Source organism: Culicoides brevitarsis, chromosome 3, assembly GCF_036172545.1.
Source record: "Culicoides brevitarsis isolate CSIRO-B50_1 chromosome 3, AGI_CSIRO_Cbre_v1, whole genome shotgun sequence".
In the NCBI taxonomy this organism is placed as follows: Eukaryota; Metazoa; Arthropoda; class Insecta; order Diptera; family Ceratopogonidae; genus Culicoides; species Culicoides brevitarsis.
The window spans coordinates 34106630-34126151 of NC_087087.1; the positions used below are offsets into that span (position 1 = coordinate 34106630).

Consider the following 19522-nt stretch of genomic DNA (forward strand, 5'->3'; position numbering starts at 1 on the left):
TATTTTTTTTTCTTTATTTCATTATTATCTCATAAGAAGTGAACATAATTATAATTTTTCACTGATTTAATTCTCCTTTTAATTTTTTTTTAATAATAATTTCTAACACTTTATTTTTTTGTAGCGAGTGCGAACATTACTTCCAGGAAAATAAACAATTTTAATTACTACAGGATTATTATGATGAACAAAAAAAAGCAAAAAAAAAACGACACTCGACGTGTTGTTGCTGCCAGTGTTAAAATAATACTGTTCGTATGAAAGGCGGCTCCCTCGGTTATTTTGGGGATGCATTTACGATAGACGTCCCTGCGCACGCCGCACCAACTTTTGTGTGTGTGTAAAAAAGAAAATAAATTTTTTGGGGATGTACATCGCTCGTCGTACATGACTCAGTCTGGCCCCTTTTTGGCTCGCATGGATAGAAAAGTTATTTCTTCTTTCTGGCGGCTGCATATTTAATGTCTATCTACGTCGTGTCGTGTGTGTTGTTACATTGACGCCCTACACGTTGCACACACACACGGAACTTGGGAAAAGATGAAAATCGTTTGGAAAAATCATACGCACGCCGCCGTACCGAGACACTTTTGTACTTTCTCGTCGTTTAAATCGAAGCATTTCGTAAAACTTTACGCAAAGTTTGATGCCAGTTCGCTACAAACTTAGTACAGGTGGAGACGAGTTTAATTTTTGTCTTATTGATTGTAGAAGGAAAAAAAAGGGAACTCTCTCTACACTACAAAAGAAACAACATATATAAAACCCAACTTTTGCTTAAAAACATATAACATTTATAATTATATATTTAAAAAGTTTCGCGAAAGTATTTTCAAGTTTTAGTCTGTGTGTATTATTTCGCCTGTTCACTTAACTTAAAACTGATGATCAAAATATTTCAAACTTTGTTTTGAAAACTTTTTGAAAATTTACTTCTCTTTCTTTCTCGTGATTATTATTATTACTTAATATAATCACTTTTGATGGAAATACGGAATATATTGTGTGAAAGTGTACATTATACATGAAATTCTAAAAAAAAGTTAAAAACTTATATACACAAAAATTTAAAAAAAATTATAAAGACACAAAATAAAAAAAAACTTTTATAAAAAAAAATTAATAAAAAAAAATCGAAAATAATTCAACAGTGAATGTGAAAAATGTAAGTGATTTTTTTTAATTTTTTTTTTAATTCATCATCTTACGTGTTACATTTCTGGACGTTTGAATGAGATTCTCCATGGAGAAATATTTTTTTCCTTTAATGCTTTATATTGCATTAATTTTATTAAATATTAACAATAAATAAAAAAAAAATATTTTTTTTTCTTATTTTTTTTATTAATCGGTTATATTAATAAATAAACAAGTGCTCATTCATCATAACTTAATAAAATAAATAAATAAAAAATAAATTATAATCCCCACGTAATATTTATCATCATCTACTAACTCTTGACTCCTTACATTTCCTTGAACAAAAAAAAAACAACTTGACGATAATGTCATCAAAGTATCCTTTTATTATTTATCTCCTTGAGTTTAGTTTTCTCCCTAAATAAACATCGCGCTATTTGTACCGTTCAAGGGGTCAGCAAGAAAAAAAATAATATATTGATTCTAAGCAAACATTTTTTATATTTTAGTTCACTTATGGGTTATTGTTATGTTATGTCGTCTCTTGTTGGTGAAAGCAAAATAAAAAAAAAACATCCAATAAAATTGTAATAAATACAATTTAATGTGAATATTTTGAATTCATGATACGGTTCAGTGACGAGGTCGGAGATGACAAATATATCCTCGATAAAAAGTCTAAAAAGTTTTTCGACGATGTGTGGACAAATATATGCCATAAATTGAATTAAATAAAAAAAATATATCGAAAAGTGAATAATTTTGTTTCCGCTCCTCGTCGCAGGACATCGGAATTACGTTCGATTGGAATTTTATAGTTTTCTTTTGAAATTTTGCAGACTCTTTGTGAAAAGTTGTTTGCTGTGTCGCTGTTTGTTTGGACAAAAGTGATTTTTTTAAAAGGAATAAATTTTTCTTTAAAGGAAATGTTGAATTTTTTGTGACAAGAAATTTTTGAGATTTTTCATGAAATTTAAGAAAAAGGCAATTTTTTTATTTTTATTTTAATTTATTTCCAAAAGTTGATTCAATAATTTTAATAAAAGAAGAAAAAATGTTTTTTCTATAAAATAAATATTTTTATAATTTTTCGATGAATTCGTTAAAAGAGATAATTTTTTAAGCAAAAATATTTTTTTCAAATTATTAAAATTTTTTTTCATACAAAAACCTTTAAAAAATTTGATAAATGAGAATTTTTGAATAAAAGTTTTCAACTATTTAAAGTTCGATTAAATCAATTTTTGATTTTTTTTGGATTAAATTTTAAGAAATTTAAGTTTTTTTTACCAAAACTGAAACTTTGAATGAAAGTTTTCGAATTTTTAAAGTAAAAGATAATAAATTTTGGCATAAAAGTAAAGAAATGGAAGGAAATAAACAAAAAATCAGTTAAATACATTTCATTCAATGATCCTTTTTAATAGAAAATGATAAAATTTTCTGAATTTATTTATTTTTTCCTAAAATTTTGAGTTAAATTTAGAGTTTTGACTTGAAATGAGCATAAAAAATTTTTTTTGTTACAAAATTTTTAATAAATAATTTTTTTGTAAAAACTAAAAACTAATTTTTAAATCGAAAATTAAAATAAAATTGATGTTGGCAAAAAATTAAACTAAATTTTCTATAGGTATTATTTATCATTTTTGACATTTTTAGTAATTTTTTTAAATTTTTATGAATTTTGACTTGAAGAGATATAAAAATTTATTTTTTTAAGTTAAGATTTTTTTTGGTACAAATTTTCAAAAAATTTATTGAAAGTTAAAAAATATTTATTAAGAAATTAAAATTATTTATTTATTTAATAATTATTTTATTAAATTTTATTTTTATTAGAAAAATTATTAATTAAACTTTATTTTTATTAAAAAAAAAAAAAATTTATTAAATTTAAAAAATAATTTTTTTCTTACAAAATTTGAAATTAAAAAAATTATTTAAAATTATTTTCTAAATTATACATAAAAATTTTTGTAAAAATTACAAATTTATGTCAAAATATTTATGAAACAAAAAAATAAAAAAAAAAATCTTAAGAAACCATAAATTTCCTTTCAAATCAATTTTATTTGACAAAATCTCAAAGTTTAGTTTTCAACTTTTTGTCACTCAAAATCTTGCATATGTCAATGAAACAAAAATTCATCATCTTAAACTAAAACTTTCAAACAAAATACCAAATAAATGTCTTCAATAAAGTGCAAAGTATTTAACCCAAAATTCACATGACATAAAAAGATTACACAGACGATCCCATCAAGAGCTTACGACTTTTGTTTAACTTTCCTATCATTACTCGAATTATTCATAAAAATATTAAATTTCATGTGTCGGTATCAACAGATTGCTCGGACAAGGCAAACACCGAAAATTTCCCCGAAAAAAGGGATGTTAAACGATTCGGAATAAAAAAAAAAATTTTATCACATTTTTATTTAATTTTTCTCTGTTTGATATTTTTTCACATAATAAGGAGGCGGAATAATGACCTTCGCGACGCACGTGCTAATGTGTCGTCATTCACCTTTTATTCAAATTTAAACGAAATTTAACCGCTTTCGTTCGTGATTAAGTGATTTAAGTTACTTCATTATGCAGAACGCAATAAAAACGTAAATTGCATCGTCGAAACCGAACAAATGTTTTTACAAGGAAAAAATTAAAAAAAAAAAAAACGAGTACCACTGAACTCTTATCGCAAGTTATCGATAAAACAAATTATTTTTTCCGGATTGTTAATTGAGTGAATGCATTTTTATATAAATTAATTAAACAAATATACCTCTAGTCTAATTTTTTGATTTAAATAACGAAAATAAAAAAAAATTCTTCAGCATTGATATGAAAAATGTTGTTTGCCGCTTCGTCACGCTATGCAATTAAATTTTTCAAAGTAGACTAGGACATTTTGCGCGCGCGATGAGTACAGCATGGGACGAACGTGTGTTCTAACTTTGTTTTAATTTTCTTCAGATTTCCTTTTATTATTATTATTTTTGTATTTTTTGTGAAAAAGCAAATCAACTACAACATTACTACTGCTAAATTATATGAAAAATTCGTTATAATAGAATTAAAAAAAAATCGTACCCTTTGGATGTTATTTATATTGCTATTAAAGGGCAATAAAATTGCGTGTCGTCACGTCAGCATGTGTCAGTACTAATTTTACCCGTAAATTTCTCATTGTCACGATGCATGCATGTGACGACGACGACGATGCGAGACGTGCTACGAGGAGATTAGTACCGAAAATACCATGTGAGACACACATTTTGGGATCGCAAAATAGAATTATGTCGGAAAAAAAAGAAAACACAAAAGCTAAATAGGTTTCTAATCAATTATTGAAGCAAAGCTGGAGTGCAGGAGGAAAATCACACGATAAATTTTCCTCAAAATGTCTAAATTTATGACCGTGCCAAGTGATAAAGAGAATAATGGAGATGTGATTTTTTCTGTCACAACATTAAAGATTTATGGGAGTTTTACTCGAGGATAGTTGAGATTTAGTTTTTTTTTGTTTTAAGGTGACAAAATTTTTTTCAAACTCAAAAATGACAATTTTTGAAGAAAAAAATAAATTTTAGAAAGTAAAAATTTAAAAAGTTAGAAACGTCATTTTTTGAAGAGTTTAAAAATTTTTTTATAAAAATTTTTGAAAAAAAATTGTAAAATTAAAAATTTTTTTATTTCAATGAAAATTGAAAAAAAATTACGAATTCAAAAAAAATCGGAAATGTCAATTTAAAATTTGACAGTTGAGAGTTTTGAGTCACGTGATATTTTTTTTTTATAAAAAACCAAAATTTTAAATTTTTTTGAGTAACGATTTGTGAACAAAAAATTAAGAAATTAAAATTTTAAACAAATATTTTATATAAAAATTTTCGAAACGTCAATTTAAATTTTAACACTTGAAAATTCTTGATCACTTGATAATTTTTGTTATAAATTTAAAAAAAATTTAATGAAAATGAAAAAAAGCAAATGTTGTAGTTGATTTGCTTTTTCACTTTTTTGCTTTTGTCAATTTAAAATTTGACAGTTGAGAGTTTTGAGTCACGTGATATTTTTTTTTTATAAAAAACCAAAATTTTAAATTTTTTTGAGTAACGATTTGTGAACAAAAAATTAAGAAAATTAAAATTTTAGAACAAATATTTTATATAAAAATTTTCGAAACGTCAATTTAAATTTTAACACTTGAAAATTCTTGATCACTTGATAATTTTTGTTATAAATTTAAAAAAAATTTAATGAAAATGAAAAAATATTCTATTCAATCTGTTTTAAATTATTAAATTATTAATTATTAAAAAAAAAAATTATTGACAAAAAATATGAAAATTTAATAAAAATGACAAGTTTCGAATAAAAATTTGTAAAATGTCAATTCAAAATTTGTCAGTTACGTCACGTGATCAATTTTTTATGAAAAATTTAAGAAAAATAATTTAACAGCTTTCTATCTATTAATTTTAAATGCTTGGTTTGGATTAACTGAAATAAATTTTAAGAACCAAATATGTTTTTTTTACCTAAAAATGACAAAAATACGAAAAATTAATGAAAAAATTTAATTTTTAATTTTTTTTTAAATTTATTTAATTTTTTTTTTACTCACCTTTGTTCGAAGCTCCAAATAGAGGCTCATTCACGACAATTCCCTTCGTCATTTTTTTTATTTCTCAATTTTTAGTTTTTCTCGTGTGATTGATTAACTTTTGCCCACAAAAAACACATTTGTTAATCAAACCATGAAACCCTGTAAATTTTCAGAAACGCGCGCAATGTTGAAACATCTCAGAGCTTGCGACAATGGCTTTGGGGGCAAAAAAGACATCGTCTCATTCCCGAACATGAAGCGTCCATTTTCGGTCGAAACGCCCGACGAATCGAGCAAAAAATTCAAGAAAAGTCCCAAAATCCAATGTTACGAAGAAGCTGACGACGAAACATTGATACGAGAAACGCAGGCAGCTCTGAAAAATCTTTCGGGAAATGTCTCGGATACGCGAAGTACGTTGTACAAATCGAACGATAACGAAGAGGATTACCCGCATCTGTTTGACGTGAAGGAAAGTTCGTATCAGGACTACGAGATCAGCTCGAATTACAATGAAATGCCGGGAAAAAAGCGGATTTTTGATCAGATGCAACAAAAAATGTCGACAACATCGGCTTTTAAGCCACTTTTGGGCGATTCGAAGAAGATGGAGTATCGCGGCTTTGATGCCGGCGAGTTTTTCGAACATCAGATGTACAATAAGCCGATCGATTCGCCCGATTCGAAGCAGTATACGACGCTCCAACCGGCGGGAATTGGCTCGCGAGCTGCCTCAGTGCTGAAAGACATTTGCCGGGACGGGATTTTGTCGGTTTCCGCTGTGGGATCTTCCGTCGCAGATGGCGTAACGTCAACGACAGCCAACGATGGGCAGCATGAGAAAGAAAATTTTAAAGGTAATAATAAGCTCATCCCCTATTAAGTGTTGTTTTTTATGAAATTTCATTTTTTTCATGAGTTTTTTATTGTTTTACTTCGACGAATCACATTAAAACGTCCAGGAATCGCTTTAACTCGTAATTTAATCGTTTTTTAACTCTCTTTCTCTCGCAATAATGCATTGACAACGTCCAGAACGCTCGATTTACACAACAAACAGACACACAATACAATTACTTTTAACGAGAGCCACAACTGTTGCATGCAAATTTTATCTTTTCTCTTGTTAATATGTCATAATTTATGTTTTTAACGTTAATTTCTCTATTATTTCCCGTCGTATGCCAAAAATATTCATGCAGTCAATTGATTTAATTGTTTAATGTTTACCCTGTCTCCGTTTTCTCTGTGCCTCGTTTCAGATACGAACAAATGCCCGACACCTTATTGCACTGGACAAGGTCATATTACTGGTTTATACACGCATCATAGAAGGTAATTTGCATAAATTTTGATATATATCTCTGTGCGACCAATTATCATATTGTTAAATATTTGCATAGCTCTCTGCATTTCCTGTGTGTGAAAACAACGAGCTCTTCAAGGAAAATTAGTTATGCGTAGTTACGGTGCGTGAGTTTTATGTGAATTTTCCCATATCTCCCCCTACCGAAGATCGTGACGATATGAAAAACATTTTTTTTTTTTCGTTTTTCATAAATACACATAAATGGAGTGCACACGCGATAAAATTTATGAAGTTGTGAAAATTAAAATGCGATCAAATAGAAAATTGTGATAAATGAGATAAGCTCGAGTAAATTCAAAGGAAATTTTAAACAGGGATTTTTGTGACTTTTAGCGTGATTTAGGAGACTGTGTGTTTCGGGAGAAAAGACGTTAAAAAGTTATTGGAGCGTCTCGTAATGAAGTTACATAAATAAAGTGCGGAATGGAGGTGTGACAAGAAGATTATGAGATATTTATATTTTTTAAATGGAAAAAAATAATGAAAAATGATAATATATAGTGAATTTTTTTAATTTTTATGAATAATTTTTATTTTTTGCTAATTTAAAAAAAATATTTTTAATTTAAAATTAATTATTTAATAATAAATTAAATATTTATTTATTTTATTAATTAATTTATTTTTACATCAAATAATTTTTAATTTAATTTAAATTTAACATAAATTCTTATTTTTATGGCGATTTTTTTTTATTTATTTTCATTTATTCACTAATTTTTTTTAATAAATTTTTAAATAAAATATTAAATTAATTATTTATTTATTTAATTGATTTACTACTAATTATTTAATTTATTTAAAAAAATTATTTTTATTATATTTTTTTAAATCTTATTTTATTAAAAATAATAATAAAATAAATCATAAAAACTTTTTTTATTTTTTAAATAAATTTTTAAATAAAATATTTAAATTTTTATTTATTTGAATTGATAAATTATTATTATTTTTTTATTTATTTTTATTATTTTTATTTATTTTTTTTTATTAAAAAATAATTTTTATTTCTATTTATTTTTTTTAAAGTTTTTTTTAATAATTATTATTTTTTTTTTTGAAATTTATAAAATTTTATAAAGTATAAAAAATCTGCTGAAATTCAATAATTTATTCTCAGATTTAAAATCATTTCAACTTTCGTTAAAAAAAATAATTTTTCAAACGAAATTTTCATTAAAAATGTGAAATTTTTCAATATTCGGATTTAAAATAAATATTTGGATAAAAAAATGTTAATTTTTGTTAATTTATTCAAAAAAATACTTGAATATATTTAATTTGGATTATCTTAAGAAAATTTCTCGTACAAACATTTTTTTTCACGTATAAATTATATCGACTCGTCTGAAATTTATATCGCAAAACTTTAAAAAATTCCCATTAACTTTGTTGGAAAACTTTTTTAAACCGAAAATCGTACAATGAACTTGACAAAAAGTTTCCAACTTTTTTTTGCGTCGAATTATAAACCTCAAAAATCAATATTAAACATAATTTTCACATAAAAAAAACTTCTTAATTAAATAAAAAACAAAAATCTTCTATTTACCTTCGTGTTGATTGATGAGAAAAATCAATTTGTTCTCGTGGTCAAGTATTTGTCTAAACCTCTAAGTGAGGTTAAATCCGCCATAATTGTTGTAATAAATCTTCTTCCGCTCCGTGACTTTAAAAACCTGCAAAGGAAATTTTATCATCAAACAATCAAAAAAGCGAAAAAGAGACGAAAGTCCCTCTTCTCGTTTTTTGACATCTCATTTGCATTTATTAATTCAATTAGTTTTCGAGCATTTGTTGAATTGAAAAGGATTAACAAATGAAATCACTTACGAGAGAATGATTTTTGAAATTCAAGAAAAACTACTTGACAAGAGTCGTTTGAGGCGAAATAATTAAAAATCAATTTTTATGAAAGTAATTTTTGGAATTCTTTTGGTTTTTTTCTAAGAAAATTAAGTAGAAGAAATTTGAGGCAAAATTTTATGTTTGATTTAAGTTTTTATCAAAAAAAAATTATGAAAAAAAAATAATAAAAAAAAATTAAATTAAAATTTTAAATAAAAAAAAAAAAATGAAAAATTGTTTAATTTAAAATTATTTAAAAATAAAAAAAAATTTTTAAAATTATTAATAATAAAAAATTTTTTTTAATAAAATAAAATAATAAAATAGATTAAATAAAAAAAAAATTATAAAATATAAAAAATAATAAAATATATGAAAAAAAATTAGAATTGACACAAAAATTAATCATCTCATTAATACATCTTAATTAAATTTAAAATTTTTTGAAGCGAAATAAAATTAAATATATTTTTTTATATGTATTTATATTTAATGTAAAAATAAAATAAAATTAATTTAAAGATATTTTAATTATATTCAATAAAATAAATTTAATTATTATTTTATTGAAATTATTTAAAATTAAATTAAATTATTTAATTATTAAATTAATTTTTAAATACTTTCTATGAAAATTCGAAAGATTTGACTCAAAATTCACAAAATTATTTTTTTTTGCTTATTTTTTTGTAATTTTCTAATGTTTGTATATTTTCAAGTTAGATTTTAAAAAAAATATTTATCTCTAAATCGAAGCAATTTCCATCTTTTTGTTCAAATTCTTCCTTTATTTTCCTCCATCAACCGTTGAAAAAGACAATTTTGCCACTAAAACACCTAATTATCATTGTAAGAAGTCAAAACTCTGTCTTCGCCGTTTTTTGTTCAGTTGTTCGCCCTTTCATCGCATGACATTAGAAACGATGTTTAGAAAAAGCGGCAACAACTCCCATGAATCTGTAATGCAAACAAACGTGTTAATATTTATTATCCAAATTTTACAATTGTTCAAACAAGAACGAGATTTGTCCTCATCTTTGTGGTTTTGGTTTTTGTTTGCGAGCGACTGAGACGACTGCGACCTTTTGTCATCTTAAAGTTTTAACGGCGTGTTCCGGCCTGTGCGACAATATCTTCACATATGTGCGGATCGAAGGGATGAATAATAAATTTACATTTTATCCGAAAATCTGACAGTTTTATGGCAAAAACATTGATTCCAGCGCGCTCTTTATCAACATTTCAATTAAATTTTGGCAAGATGACTCGAGATCACTTCATTAAAATTATTACTTTTTTACCGAAAATCAAAGTTTTAAATATCAAAGAAAGTAATTGACTCTTTTTTTCTTGTCTTTGCAGCATATCTGGTTGCCCAAAACGAGATAAAACTACGACAGAATGTAAGTACCTCCCTCGTGTTCAAAATTTTCTCGTCGTGTACGTTCACTTAGCGGGGTGTAGAGAACAGGAATTTTACCGTCGGCACAATTATGAAACACGAAAAAGATGTTAATGTACATGAAAAGTTTTTTCTTTTTAATTTCTTTCGAATTTAAAATCCTCTCGCCCCGCTACAATTAAGCAAAATACTGCCAGAAGTGTCGGAAAATTTTTATCAAAATTATTTTTTTTTTATTTTTTTTATGAATTGGCAAAAATAAAAAAGTATTGGCATTGCACGAAACGATTCTAAAGTGCCCGACACTCGGTTGTAACGGCAGAGGTCACGTAAATCCGAGTCGAAATTCGCACCGGAGTTTGTCGGGATGTCCTCGTGCTGCGAACAAACTCGCGAATCTTTTTACTGACGACGAAAAGTTTGCAGGTTCGTACATGTACATTAACTTCTTTCTCGTTTTGTAGTTGAAATTTCTGTTGGAGACACAAAAAAAAAATTAAATTCAATGGAAATAAAAAAAAGTTTAAGGAGCTCTTTTTTTAAAAATGTCACCTCATCATCGCTTTTGTGGAGTGTTTTTCATTCTAACAGCTTTCAAGAGCTCTTCACGTCTTAATATTCCTTTGTGCGTGTGTTGACATTTCGCGCGAATATTATTTTAATAGATCCTTTATATTCATTCAGTCACTGAAGGGTATGTCAGTCTGTTGGAACCGATTAAAAGGCTTTTCTGTAACAGATAGAAGGTTCATTTGTTCTACAGGTCATGCTTATTTTGCTTCATTTAGGTCCCATTTGTGGAATCGAGCCATGATCCCAATGCAAAAAAAATTTTCCCCATATAAGAGTTCGAAATTATAACAAAAAATAAACGGAAAATTCAAAATTAAACCGAGTCCCAGTGCAAAATTCAAAAATCTAATGATGCAGAAATGTTTGTCTCGTCGAGACGCACAACATTGCCATACATCACTTTTGTCCTGTGATGCTCTAAAATGGATTTTCCATACAAATGACACCTGAAAAAAATAAAAAAAAATTATTTAAAAAAAATATATTAAAAAAAATATATTAAAAAAATATATTAAAAAAATATATTTAAAAAAAAATATATTAAAAAATATATTTTAAAAAATTTTAAAATATATTTTTTAATATATTTTTTTTAATATATTTTTTTTAATATATTTTTTTAATATATTTTTTTAATATATTTTTTTAATATATTTTTTTTAATATATTTTTTTAATATATTTTTTTATATATTTTTTTATTATATTTTTATAATATATTTTTTTAAATATATATTTTTTTTTCTTCACTCTCAAGTCATCTCTTTCATTTTTACGCAAATTTAAGCCTTTTTTAATCACATTAAAGCATAAAACCACTTTAAAGATCAAATTTGCACGAGGAAAAATGTCCGTTTTTGTGCGACGTGTTCAAATTCAAACAAAGAAGGGGTTAATTTTTGCCCGAGGACACTTCGGGATGTTAAAAATTTGCCACTGTACATGTCCTTTTTGTAAAAAAAAAGTTGAATGTTGATGGAAAACATCAAAAAAATGGAAGACGAACCCTTTTCACAAAATTTTTGTGTCTCTAACTTTGGAATTTCCGACGGACAATAATTTTTTTCTTTAATTATAAATCTTATCAAGCGCGGAGTAATTGACATAATTTTTATTAGTTGGTGATTTTAATCAAAAATTAGCGTCCTCGTATACGACAACGACAACAACAACAACAGAGACGACAAACACCCCCAGCGAACGAAATCAAGGGTTCTCATTCGAACAAAACAAACAAAGGATCGATAATAAAATCAAATCAAGTCAAGACGACGCTCCGAATTTGCGACAAACAACAAAAACTTTGCGAAATATCAAAAGTGAGGGAAGCGATTTGGAGGAGATTAGGGATAATAATGAGATAAATAGCAGATCCGGTTCGCATAAACAACAACAGCAGCAAAAAAACTCGAGTAGTTCCGAAACGAAGATGACAACTGGCGCATTATCGACGACACCGAATTTCATCCGACCCATTGAAGTGAACTCGCTTAATTCGGAGAACCAGGAAAACGTCTCGTCGAACATCACGACGCCCGTCAGCAGCGAAAACGGCTTTAATCGCTTGAACGACATCCGATTTACGACTTTGGGCGACGATCATATTGTCAATCGCAACGGCTTGCAGTACGCCAACGACATCCATCGCAATGAATATGAGACGGGAAGTCATCGAAATTACGAGCCGGTAGCTACTTCGACCGCTTTCGAACGTTACGACCCCAATTACACGCTGAATCGCACGTCACTTTATCCGTACAATCAACCGACGCTAACTGACGACGCGTTACAAAAATTCAACTTGGAATCGCAGCAGCAGCAACAATCGCAGCAACAACCGCAACAACTCAAGACAGAAAACGAAGAAAATTCCGGACCTTTGTATCCGCGTCCTTTGTACCATTTTGATCCCGCAAACCCGGCAAATCCGACAAACGGGTTCTCCGCGATTAATTTATCCGTTAAAATTGCATCGGCACAGGCGCCATATCGTAGCCCGTCGTCGCCATCGCCCTCAGTTCCCGTTATTGACCTTTCCACAAGCAATATTACGTCGTCAACATCCTTTCATCGGTCGAGCAGAAGTCCTGTATCAAGTACACAAAGTGCCCAAGTTCCCAGCTCGACGGCGCAGACCCTCGATTTGAGTCTCAGTCGCATTTCACATCGGTAAGTAATTTCAATTTTTTGCTAAAAATACAAAATTTTTAATTTTTTTTATGAAAAAAAAAAATTGAGTTGAATATTTTTCAAAATTCATCAAATTTTATACTGAAATTTGCTCTTTAATTAAAAAATATTATTAAAAAAAATTTTCAATCAAAAAATTTGATGAATTCTGTATGGGTTTTATATTAAAATCATAAATTTAAAATTATTTTTAATTAAAAAAAATAATAATTTTTATAAATACTTATGTAATTTATAAAGTTAAAAATTTATTTTTTAAATATTTAATATTTTTTTTTGATTAATAATTTTTTAATAATTTTATAAATAAAATTTTAGTAATAAAAATATATAAAAAAAAATAATAATAAATTTTATAAGAAAAAATTTAGTTCAATTTAAATAACAATTTTTAAATTTTTATTAATAAATAAAATAAAAAAAATAATTAATAAAAATTTAAAAATTATTATTTAAAATAAACTAAATTTAATTTATTCTAATTTTTTTATTATTAATTTTTTTTATTTTTTTTTAAATTTTGTTAATTAAAAAAAATTATTTTAACTTTACAAACCTAATCTATAAAAATTATTATTTTTAATTTAATTTAATTTTAAAATAATTAAAATGAATTTATATTTTATTTTCTTTGTAAAAAAATAAAAATATGAATTAAAAAAAATATTTAAAATTTATAAAAATAATTTTTTAATAAAAATTTTTTTTTACCTTTTTTAGTTCATCCCAATCAGAGCCCGTTGACTTTAGCGGTCAAACACGTGGTTTGGGTTACAGCTTAATTGGCTCAAATATCGCTTCGACGCCCTACAGCAGAGAATCCACGCCAGATAGCGGCGGTTCACACTACATGGACAACTACCGAGATCCAAACAGTGAGTCAAAAATAAAAAAAAAAATCGACTTTTAAATCCACTTCACATGATAAATTCAATCAATCAATCTCCATTTAAATAGGCTACAGTCCCCATCCCGGTTACGGCATGATTGTGCAATCAGAATATACAAATGGATATGCCACATATGGTCCGACACCTTATCAATGCGGAACACCCTATCACAACTCAATTGGACCATCAGCATATCCATCATCCGTTTCGAGTCCATATTCAACAAGTTCATCATGCTATGCCATGCCGCCGCCGCATCATTTTTCACAGGCGGACAAGTTGTTATCAAAGGACGTGTAAGTAGATTTATTTTTGTAGTACATATTTAGCTAATAGTGTGTGTTTGTGTGTGAAAAATTATTTATTTGCGGATTTTGTGGGGTTTTGAGTCTGTCGTGAAGATATTTTGGAAAAAATTTCTTTCCATAATTTTTAATTTTTCAATTTAAATAAATTTAAGGAAATTTTTAGGATTAAATTTCGTAAAAAAATCAAAAATGTCTTAAAAAAAAAATATTTTGATTTTTTTTTTACGTGGTTTGGGTTACAGCTTAATTGGCTCAAATACCGATATCCAAACAGTAAGTTAAAAAAAAATCGACTTTTAAATCCACTTCACATGATAAATTCAATCAATCAATCTCCATTTAATAGGCTACAGTCCCCATCCCGGTTACGGCATGATTGTTCAATCAGAATATACAAATGGATATGCCACATATGGTCCGACACCTTATCAATGCGGAACACCCTATCACAACTCAATTGGACCATCAGCATATCCATCATCCGTTTCGAGTCCATATTCAACAAGTTCATCAATTTAAAAATTTATTAAAATTCACAATAATTTATACAATTTTTTTGAAAAGTGTTCTTCAAAGATAATAATTTTTGTAAATTTTTCATTAAAAAAAATAATTTTTTCAAGTCCAATTCTTCAATTGTTGCAGAATTTAAAAATCTCAGATTTAAAAAAAAAAATTTGAGGAAAATTTAAATACTTTTACAAACATTTAAAAAAATTAAGGAATAATGAACAATTTTAAATAAATTCTAAAAATTTTAATTAAATATTTTTTCTTAAATTAATTATTTAATTAAATTATTTTTTTAAATTTATTAACTTTTTTTATTTTTAAATCTGAAAAAACTAAACATTTTTTTTATTTAATTTTTAAGTTGATATTTTTTTAATTAAATTAAATATCAATTTTTTGTTGAACTATTTTTTTTTACTTTGACGCTAAATTAATTTTAATAATTTTTTTCTAATTTTAAAAAAATAAATTCTAAAAAAAATGAGGAAAATATTAAAAATTTTAAAAATTATTAAAAAAAAAATTTTTTTTAAGTAATTTGAAGAAAATCAACATTTTACATAAATTTCTAAAGAAAATTTAAAATTTGACCCAAAAATACACTTTCATCTCAAAAAATTCCTTTGCTTAACCGTAGCTCCTCATAATTTATTATGACAACACGACATTGATGATGATAAGAAAAGATGTTTTTGCGATGCACAAACACACACCGCACAACACATAAAAACCGCAAAACATCAAATGATACAAAAGAGGAACTAAACGGCTCCCAAAGCCAAGTCATGTAGAATAGAAGCAAAAACCACGACCCTCTTATTAAGTTCATTTAGAATAGACCTCATCATGCAAGTGCGAGATGTATAAAAATTTTCTTTTTGCCGCCAGTCTCGAATCATTCATTAAAATTACCACACGAACCCATCCCACGTCGAGTTGCGCCGCTCGTCTTATATTAAAGTTTTATATTTGAATAAATAGATCCTTTTCTTCGGGTCCGTTGCCGCACGAACAACACATAATATTTTCAACGTGGATTATAATATCGATTAATTTTATAAAATTTTCATTATAAAATGGATTTTCTTTCTCGCTTGTGTGTGTGTGTCGTGAATTTTTGGAAAAATATAACCAAATTACCATGGATTAGCTTTAAGAAGTATATTAAGCGTCTGTGTGTACCTTTTTACTTACGAGTGGAGTGGCGCGCGTTAACAATATATATTTATATCAAAAATATATTTCATGTGCGTACCATCTGTGATTATGGACGACTGTGTATGTAAATCACAACCCTCATAATAATGAACAATGTGCAAAATAATTTAAAGAATAGATGCTCGTATTGGATCTTAAAAATTATTTAGGGTTAGGGAATTTTAAATTTAAATTGCGTACGACGAGGAAAGCCTAGAGGAGACAATAAAAAATGAGAAAGGAAGAAAAGACGCAAAGAAAAACGATTTTTGTGTTTTTACATTAACAACAATGCGAATTCGTTCCATTACGATTCACACCACGACTCGACACGACGATTGATGATGAAAGAGAAGGATTTAAAAACCGTATTTAAAAAGGCTTTTCATACTAATTTTTGCAGATTATCGGGATGTATTCGCGGTGATAGGCCTCCGATGAATTCGCATTCGCAAGAGTTGAAATGCCCGACGCCGGGTTGTGATGGCTCGGGACACGTTACAGGGAATTATTCGTCACATCGCAGCTTGTCGGGATGCCCGCGTGCTAACAAGCCCAAGACTAAGCCGCGCGATGGGCAGGATTCGGAACCTTTGAGGTAAGAAAATTGAAAAAAAAAAAAAATATTAATTAATTATTATTTAATTAAATAATTTGTTTGAAATTTTTATTATTTTTTAAAAAAATATTTAAAAAATAAATATTTAATTATTTTTTAATTGTTTTTAAATAATTTAATTTTAATTAAAAAAAATTATTTGCTACCTATTATTTAAGTTTAAATTCAATTAAAAAAATTATAATAAAATAAATTAATATTTATCATTGTTATTAATTATTTTAATTATAATTTATTTTTTTAAAAATTTATTATTTTTTTTTTTAAATTAATTATTTTATTAATTTAATTATTTTAAATTAATTAAGCTATTTTTATTTATTTATTTAGAATTTATTTTTCAATAATTTTATTATTTTTTAATTTTGAAAAAAATTATTAATTTTATTTATAATTTTAAGTAAATAATTTTTTTCAACTATTTTTTTTATTTTAAAATTTATTTTGATTAAATTAATTTATTTTTTTAATTTTGACTATTTTTTTTTCAATTTTATTTTACAAATAAATTTTTTTATTATTCAAATTAATTTTTGAAATTTCTCAATTAATATTTATTTTTAATTTTGTTGTCAATTTTTTATCAAACTTATTTTTTCTCTACCGTTAAAATATATTTTTAAAATTTTTAACAAATAATTAATTAAATTTTTACCTTCACAGATGCCCAATTCCCGGATGTGATGGCTCAGGTCATTCAACAGGGAAGTTTTTATCGCATCGCAGGTGAGTTTCAATCAAAATTATCAATTTTTCGCATCAAAAAATTGCAACAAAACCCTTTTCACAGTGCATCCGGTTGCCCAATAGCGAATCGCAATAAAATGCGAGCCTTAGAGAATGGAGGCACACTCGAACAACAGCAGCAGCAGCAACAACACAAAACTCCCGTATCCGCAGCGTCGACGATAAAATTTGACGGTATCAATTGCCCAACGCCCGGATGCGATGGAACGGGACACATCAATGGCACCTTTCTGACGCATCGCTCATTAAGCGGGTGTCCAATGGCAACGCAAGGTAATTAAAAACCATGATTGACAAAATTTCTTTTATTCCTAAATATTTACAATAAAAGGATTACAGGTGTAACATTTGATGCTTAGTCAATTATATTGTTATTATTGTCTTTTAATGAAAAGTCTGAAATTTTAAACATGTTCGTACGAACGTTTTGTTTTGCACATTCACAAAGAGAGAGTACTCGAGTTACCAACGAACACGAATTTACTGACAAGAAAGTTTTTCTTTAAAAGAAATAAGAGGAGGATTACATTGACCAAGTTCTTAACAAACTTTTACGTAAACTGTCATTTTGTGAGAAAAACAAACAATTTTCTTCTTGGAAATTAAAAAAAATAATTTTATATGAGAAAAATTAGAAAAATCGATTTTATGTAACAAAAATTTATTTATTTAATTTTTTTTTTATTAATTATATTTTATTTAATTTATATCGAGAATTTTAAAAATGAAAATATTAAAAAAAAATTTTTTTAAAAAAATAAAAAAAAATAATTGGCATTTTTTTCATTTAAAAAATTAATAAAAAAATAATTAAGTTTTAAATTAATTTAAAAAAAATATATTTCAAATAATTTTTTTTATAAAAAAAATTAATTTTTAAAAATAATTTAAAATTTGTTAATTTTTTTTTAATTAAATTTTTTCATTTTTTAAAAAAAATCAATTTATAAAAAAAAATTCATAATTTTTTTTTTAAAATAAAAATAATTAAGTTTAAAATTAATTATTTTTTTTAAAAATTTTAAATAATTTTTTTTCAATTAATTTCTTTTAAACATAATAATTTTTTTTATGACTTGAAAATTTTTCATTTAAAAATAATTTAAAAATTTCTAAAAAATGAGTTAAAAAATAAGTTTTAAATAATTAAATTTTTAATTTAAAAAATAAAATAAATTTAATTTTTAATTTATTTTTTAAATTATTTTTTAAATATTTCTCACAAAATGACAGAAAATAAAATTATTTTGTTGGTAACTTCAAGTACACTTAATACAAAAGAATTAGAGGCAGAGATTTTTATTGTAAATATTTAAAAAAAAGTCAGCATCACAAAAAAAAAACAAACAAACAAAAAGTCGAGCTTACAAATTTTTGTTTTCCAGGTATGGAAATCATGGTATCGAATACAAACTCCGGGAATGGTGATGAATTAATGTCACTTGAAGCGGAAATTACCGAGCTTCAACGTGAAAACGCCCGTGTAGAGTCACAAATGTTACGCCTGAAATCTGATATAAACGCAATGGAATCGCACTTAAATCAGGGTGAAAGGGTACGTAAGATAAGGTTGGTTGAGAAAGTTGGGAAGTAATAAAAAATAAAAAAAAAATATTTATATTCTTCTTTGCTTTTACACCCATAAATGATTTTGTTCTTTTATGGGTTCAATCATACAAAAAAAAAATTGAGCAAAAAAAAATTATTTTTTTTTATTTTTTTTTTTTTGTTTTGCAGGAAACACCAATAGCTGCAAGGAATAACAACCCGAATAATCATTACTATGAGAATTTAAGAAACAATGTGATAACTCTCCTTGAACACGTGCGAATCCCAAACGAGAATAATCAAAAGTCCAGTTCGGAGCCGTTTGACAGCTACATCTCGAAATTGCAGTCATTTTGCACCACAGACACATATCGACCCGAGGAAATTCGACCTATTTACGAAACGATGCGTGCTTCGCTGTCAGAAGTCACGGTCCTTCCCACTCCCATCTAAGACGACATGCCGCTGTAAATAACTCTCTCTCGCTCGTAATTAGTTCCAAAAAATGTTTGCTACTTTTTATCGTCTTTTTAACAAATTTTGTCATAGCAACTACGTCAAGCA

The 19522-nt window shown here is 26.4% G+C and overlaps 1 protein-coding gene across 2 annotated transcripts; it reads left to right on the forward strand.

The window, feature by feature from the left end:
• Positions 1 to 12199: 12199 nt before the first annotated feature.
• LOC134834378 (zinc finger protein ztf-11) lies at positions 12200 to 19432 on the forward strand. Of its 2 annotated transcripts, XM_063849018.1 has the most exons (8): positions 12200 to 13115; positions 13857 to 14011; positions 14094 to 14322; positions 16448 to 16642; positions 17327 to 17389; positions 17454 to 17683; positions 18796 to 18965; positions 19148 to 19432. In XM_063849018.1, the coding sequence occupies exons 1-8, from the start codon at positions 12376 to 12378 to the stop codon at positions 19409 to 19411; spliced, it is 2046 nt and encodes a 681-aa protein (XP_063705088.1). In that variant the 5' UTR covers positions 12200 to 12375; the 3' UTR covers positions 19412 to 19432. The 2 variants fall into 2 exon arrangements, with proteins under 2 accessions (XP_063705088.1, XP_063705089.1); XM_063849019.1 differs by lacking the exon at positions 18796 to 18965 and having other exon boundaries at positions 19148 to 19290.
• Positions 19433 to 19522: the final 90 nt, after the last annotated feature.